Source organism: Microcaecilia unicolor, chromosome 7, assembly GCF_901765095.1.
Source record: "Microcaecilia unicolor chromosome 7, aMicUni1.1, whole genome shotgun sequence".
Classification (NCBI taxonomy): domain Eukaryota; kingdom Metazoa; phylum Chordata; class Amphibia; order Gymnophiona; family Siphonopidae; genus Microcaecilia; species Microcaecilia unicolor.
In genome coordinates, this window is record NC_044037.1 from 95,329,641 (window position 1) to 95,336,492 (window position 6,852).

Below are 6,852 nucleotides of genomic sequence, written 5' to 3' on the forward strand. Positions count from 1 at the left end.
ATCACAATTTTTTTGGTTCCATGATTTTTCCACTATTCACTCCTCTATGACAGCTAATGAAAACAGTTTACTTTGCTATCTGTTCTTGTTAGCAAAATAGAATATTCTGGTACAGTGGAGGCAGGAGCTTCCTCCTTCCACAACTCAGTGGCTGAATTTTGTTTATGCTATGATGGTTTTAGAACATTGTAGAGTGGGGTGACATTGCTGTGGCTGAGCTAAAGATGAAAAATTTGGGAGCCAGTGTGGTTAGCTTTTTTTTTTGTTTGTTACATTTGTACCCCGCGCTTTCCCACTCATGGCAGGCTTAATGTGGCTTACATATTATATACAGGTACTTATTTGTACCTGGGGCAATGGAGGATTAAGTGACTTGCCCAGAGTCACAAGGAGCTGCCTGTGCCTGTTCCGCGGCAGAGGGAGCACGGAACGAGCGGAGCCGACAGGCACGTGGCACCCCCCCCAGCAGCGTGCACCCGGGGCGGACCGCACCCCCCCCCCTAGGAACACCACTGTATGTAGGCCACATGGAGCCTACAAAATGTGGGAAAATGTGGAATACAAATATAACAAATAAATAAAAATATATGAAAAAAAGATTTTCAGGATCCTGCAACAAACTGAAAGAAAAGTTTTCCCCAGGCACATTCTTAATCCTTTGGTTCTCTTCCCTAATCCCCCTCCCCTTTTTCTCTTTCACTCTCCCTTGCTGGCTCCCAGACTTCTCCTATCTTGCCCTCCTTCTGTGGTCCAATTCCCTTCCATTGTCTATCCCTCTGCTGTACCTGTCTGAAATCTCAGTTCCCATCACAAAGTTCTCTTTTCCTTCTAAAGGGGGCTAAATAGACTGGGAACATAATAAATAATAGGAAATGACTTTTTTACTAAAGTAAAAAAAACAAAATAGAGCAAAATTAATAAAATATGCACACATTTATAGAAATGTGCCAGAGAAGTACCACAGATTATTAAAATTCTGCTGCAAAACACTGGAAATTGTACCATACCTCATTCTTGCTTAAAAATATATACATCTCTTGTAGTGCAGACCTTGTGTGAAATTCCTGTGATTATGCATTTGATGAAATTATCTTTGCCTAACTCTTAAATTAGGTTCTTGAGTAAACTTTCAAAATGTTTGTCTTTGTGTATTCATTGGTTCATAGATGAAAGTGTTGTGTTTACTACTAGAGCACTTTTTTCAGAAATAGCTCCCTTCAGAAGGCTAAATGAAGAAATGGGCTTTTATGAAATTGCCCACCACATACAGGGATGGAAGTACTCACATGGAGAGAAAAAGCAGGCAATAATGAGAAAAAGGGTAGCAATTAAACAAATTTTATTGGGTTTTTGGAGGCAAATAAATCAAGAAGAAAAATAAAATAAAATAAAACAAATAAAGTTAAGGCAATGTAGCAAAATTTATCAAGAACACCTTTCATGTTAGCAGTTGTATTACTCTCTAATTCAATAGGGACAATTGTTACAACATTATAAGGAGTAATTCTATAAGGAAGGCACTAATATTTATGTAGCAAACATCTGTTTGTTTGTTTGTTTGTGTGTATATATATATATGCGCATGACTAGAATGTTGCGTGCTATTCTCAAAATGTATATATATTTTATAGGTGGATGTTCACATCAGCAGCATAATGGCAGAGTTCATACTTATATCCGTAACTTATAGAATACTTGTGTTTCTCACAAATCTAGGTGCAAGTATTTATACTAGCTCCTTGGCTGTGGTATGTGCTCATGGCTAATCGCATGCAGACACATATACCCAATGATGCTTGTATTCATACAAAAGCAAAATAGGCACCTACTTTCCTTTATAGAATCTGCAATAGGGCAGTCACTGCTGGTGGTGTGGATAACATGAGGAAGGACTTAGTGAAGCTAAAGGAATGGTCTGGAATTTGGCAGCTTTAATTTAATATTAAAAAAATGTAGAGTCATGCATTTGGGCTGCAAAACCCTGAGGGAATGATGCAGTTTAGAGAGTGAAGAACTTCTGTGCATGAAAAAGGAGCAAGACTTGGGTGTGATCATATGTGATGACCTGAAGGTGGCCAAACACGTAGAAAAAAGTGACGATGAAAGTTAGAAGGATGTTTGAGTGCATAGGGAGAGAAATGACCAATAGGAAAAAGGAGGTGATGATGCCACTGTATAAGACCCTGGTGAGACCTTATTTAGAATATTGTGTACAATCCTGGAAACTGCATCTTCAAAAAGATATAAGCAGGATGGAGCCAGTCCAGAGGGTGGCTACTAAAATGGTCAGTGGTCTTCGTCATAAAGTATATGGGGATAGACTTAAAGATCTCGATTTATGTACTTTGAAAGAAAGGTGGGAGAGGGGAGAAATGATAGAGACATTTAAATACCTACATGGCATAAATGGACAGGAGGTGAGTCTCTTTCAATTGAAAGGTAATCAATAGAAATAAAATAAAACTTAGAAAAGAAAATAAGATGATACCTTTTTTATTGGACAAATTTGTACATTTTATGACCAGCTTTCGAAGGTAACCCTTCTTCATCAGATCAGAAATAATTTCAATTGAAAGAAAGCTCTGGAACGAGGGGACAAAGGGTGAATGTGAAAGGTGATAGACTCAGAAGTAACCTGAGGATATACTTCTTCATGGAAAGGGTGATGAATTCATGGAACGGCCTCCTGGTGGAAGTGATGGAAATGAAAATAGTATCTGAATTCAAGAGAGTTTGAAACAAGTGCTTAGAATCTCTAAGGGAATGATTGGGAGAGTAGATGGCATGGATGGGCAGATTGGATAAGCAATATGGTCTTTATCTGCCACATTTTTCTCTGTTTCTCTGTTTCTTTTTCTAGGACATGGCCTAGTACTTTGTGGATCTTTGAGCCCCTCTGTCTGCTGCTGCTGCTGCTGCTGTTGCTGCTGCAGCTTCCCTTCCATTTTTAACTTTTTCATTTGTTTATACAAGCTCAGATAACACACACAATTACACTTTCTTCAAATCAGGTGTACATTGTACAAGAGCATTTCTGCACTACTGGAGGTCATAGTAGGAGCCTATTTTATAAATGCAGAGTTGCCAAGTTACCAGTTCCAGGAGGGAGACTTTTTTGCTGGTCCTAGTTTTAAACATTCATCTCAAAACAGTGTAGTATTTGTAGTTCATGATTCTATTCTTGGAAATCAGCGTGGCAGATACCATAATGCACCTGAATGAGGCTGGCAGAAATTCTGGATTGGTCAAAAAGTCTCCCTCCAGGAATGGATAACTTGTTAGCTCGGAAACATACATGGGCACCTATGTTATCTTTATAAAATATGTAATCGGCATCCTTTTTGACATCTCAAATAAATACCTGCCTGTAAAATTACTACCCACATTGTTTACTCACTGTTGAAATGTTGCAACCAAATGCTATTTGCAGCTTTTTATTTATTCTGGAAGAAAAAAGTTTTCCTGTTTGTTTTCCATAATGTTTCTTTCAGTTCCTTATTTCTCAAACTATAAATCAAGGGGTTAAGCAGTGGAATTGCAGTTATATACACTACAGTAAGCAGTTTGTTAAGATCCATAGAGTAATCAGACTTGGGTTTCAAGTACACACCAAAAGAGGTCCCATAAAATAACAGAACAACTGTTAGGTGAGAGGAACAGGTAGAAAAGGTCTTTTGTCTACTTGTAGCAGAGTGGATTTTTAATACAGCAGAAATAATGTAAACATATGATAAAATTGTTAATATGAATGGGGTAAAACCTAAAAGTGTACCTTCAATATAAGTTATAGTTTCAATGACATAGGTCCCTGAACATGACAAAGTCATCAATGCTGTTGCATCACAGAAGAAATGGTTAATTTCATTGGAGCTACAGAAATATGATTGAGATATTAAAGTGGCCACTGGGACTGCATCTAGAAATGCAATTGTCCATGAAACAAAGACTAGAATAGTGCAGACTTTCCTGTTCATGATGATTGTATAATGCAAGGGTTTGCAGATGGCAACATAGCGATCATAGGCCATGGCGGTGAGAAGGTAGAACTCAGTAACCGTGCAGGCTAGGAACAGGTACATCTGCATCATACACTGCATGAAAGAGATGGTCTTATTCTGTGCTATGAGCACTGCTAACAGTTTAGGCACTGTGACAGTCACATAACAGATTTCGAGGAAGGACAAGTTGCTGAGGAAGAAGAACATGGGGCTTTGCAGATGGGAATCAGAGCACACTGTGAATATAATAAGAAGGTTCCCTGTTAAAGACATCAGATAAATAATCAAAAATACAAGAAAAAGGAGGAGCTGTATCTCAGGAAACTCAGAGAATCCCAGAATGATGAATTCTGTAACCTTGGTGTGATTCATCTTTTCTCCCTTTCTGATAGCTGTTGGAATAAGAAAAGCAAAATAGAAAATTAAAACAAATATATCTAAAGGCTTGACATTTTAGCAGGACATCTACATAGGAAGTCCAAAAGTTGCCTTGTTTAAGTCTATTTGATAAAGACGATCTAGACACTTATGTGCCTTTATTAAATAGGCTCCCTAGATCCAGTCACAATAGTGCACAAATGCCAATACACAAACGTATACCTACTCCAAAGAAGATGTAAATATGTGCATGCTCTCTGGGGTAATTCTATAAAGCAGGCACTAGTATTTACATGCCAATTATGCATGCAAATGATTAGAATAGACATACTGTAAGTGTTTAAACTCCAAAATGATGTCTAAGTGCTGTTCTATAAATATGTGTATACCTTACATCCTCTCTCACCCAATATTCAAAGCTATTTAACCAGCCAGAAACTGCCGCTGACTAGTTAAATAGCACGAAAATTCAGCATTTTAATTAGCCCTAGTGACGTCTAGATTAGATATTTATTTATTTGAAAGCTTTTGTAGTCTGTAGATAACCAGAGTACACTGAAGAATATCAAACAGACAATAGGATTGGGCAGCCAGAATATTTTCATTTCATGTTGTTTCTCATGTCAATTACAGAAATCATTTTGGTCATTTCCTATAATAGTGCCCACTCTTTAGAAATACTGCACACCATCCAGCTTATTTTCAAAAGAGACGGACGCCCATCTTCCGACACAAATCGGGAGATGGACGTCCATCTCAAAAACAGGTATAATCGAAAGCTGAATTTGGACGGCCCCAACTGCTTTCCGTCACAGGGACGGGCAAAATTCTCGGGGGCGTGGCTGAACGGTAGCGAAGGCGGGACAGGGGCGTTCCGGGGCGTGGTTAACAGATGGACCTCCGCTCCTGATAATGGAAAGAAGCAAGACGTCCCCGACGAGCATTTAGTCCACACAAAGTTGGTCCTGTTTTTTTCACGAACAAGCTTCCAAAAAGTGCCCAAACTGGCCAGATGACCACTGGAGGGAATCGGGGATGATCTCCCCTGTCTCCCCCAGTGGTCACTAACCCCCTCCCACCCTAAAAAACAAACTGTTTAAATATTTTTTCCAGCCTCTATGTCAGCCTCAAATACCATACCTAGCTCCATGACAGCAGTATGCAGGTCCCCCCAGCAATTTTAGATTTGTTGGTGCTGCGCGGGACCCATGCAGAGAGCAAAAATCGGAAGAAGAAAAAAACATGCAAGTGCAGTCAGGGACGTCCAAATTAAAACAACAGTAATATTGGGATTCAAACCAGCCACCTTTTGATTACAAGACTTGTGCTCTAACCACTGCACCACTTATTCAGTTGCTTAAACATCCCTTCCCTTTCCATTAAGTCCCTCCAAGTTTCTGTCAGCCAATCACAGCTCATTTACCTGAAATCGTTGTCAGTTAAACGAGTTGTGATTGGCTGACAAAAACTTGGAGGGACTTAATGGAAAGTGAATGAGGTCAAGGCAGATGAATAAGTGGTGTAGTGGTTAGACCCCAGGTCTTGTAATCAGATGGTGGCTGGTTCAAATCCCAATATTACTGTTGTTTTAATTTGGACGTCCCTGACTGCACTTGCATGTTTTTTTTTCTTCCGATTTTTGCTCTCTGCATGGGTCCCGCGCAGCACCAACTAAACTAAAATTGCTCCGGGGACCTGCATACTGCTGTCATGGAGCTAGGTATGATATTTGAGGCTGGCATAGAGGCATCTCAGGGGGACCAGTGCACTACGAATGCTGGCCCCTCCCACAACCAAATGGCTTGGATTAGGTCCGTTTTTGAGATGGCCGGCAGCGGTTTCGATTATCGCTGAAAACCGCGGACGGCCATCTCTAGGTCCAGCGATCTCACCATTTGTGTCATCTATCTCTAGAGTCGACACAAATGATGGGATTTCAGCGGGCCGAACCGTATAATCGAAACCGAAGATGGACGGCCATCTTGTTTTGATTTTACGGTTCGCTCCGCCTCTTCGCGGAGCCGTCTCCGGAGATGGACGTTTTTACACATGGGCGTTCACATTCGATTATGCCCCTCCGTGTGATACAAGGATGCACTCTTTTCCTGACTGGGCCTGAATGTGCACACAAGTTTACGCATATGTAATCATTCATGCCTGTGTGGTGGTTCCACTATTGGGAAAGATTGTGCATTCTTTCTGAAATAGTGCACCCTTTTTCCATATAGGTCCTAATTCTATATATGGTGCTCAAATTGCGTGTGCAAATTTGGACACACAACCAATTTGCGTGTGCAATTTCATTGGAAAACGAGCCAATTAGTGCTGGTAATTGAGCACTAATAATTGGTGCTAATTGTCAAAACTTGTGCACATATCTTTAGGTGTCAGGGTCCGCATGTACATTTTATGCATGGATCCAAAAAGGGGGTTCAGCCATGGGAGGGGCATGTGCGGATCTAGGGTATTCCTGGAA

At 40.3% G+C, this 6,852-nt stretch overlaps 1 protein-coding gene across 1 annotated transcript; it reads right to left on the reverse strand.

Moving 5' to 3' along the window:
• Positions 1-3,434: 3,434 nt before the first annotated feature.
• Positions 3,435-4,370, reverse strand: LOC115475037 (olfactory receptor 6C3-like). The gene has a single exon (XM_030210776.1). The coding sequence runs from the start codon at positions 4,368-4,370 to the stop codon at positions 3,435-3,437; it is 936 nt and encodes a 311-aa protein (XP_030066636.1).
• Between the last annotated feature and the right edge of the window lie 2,482 nt (positions 4,371-6,852).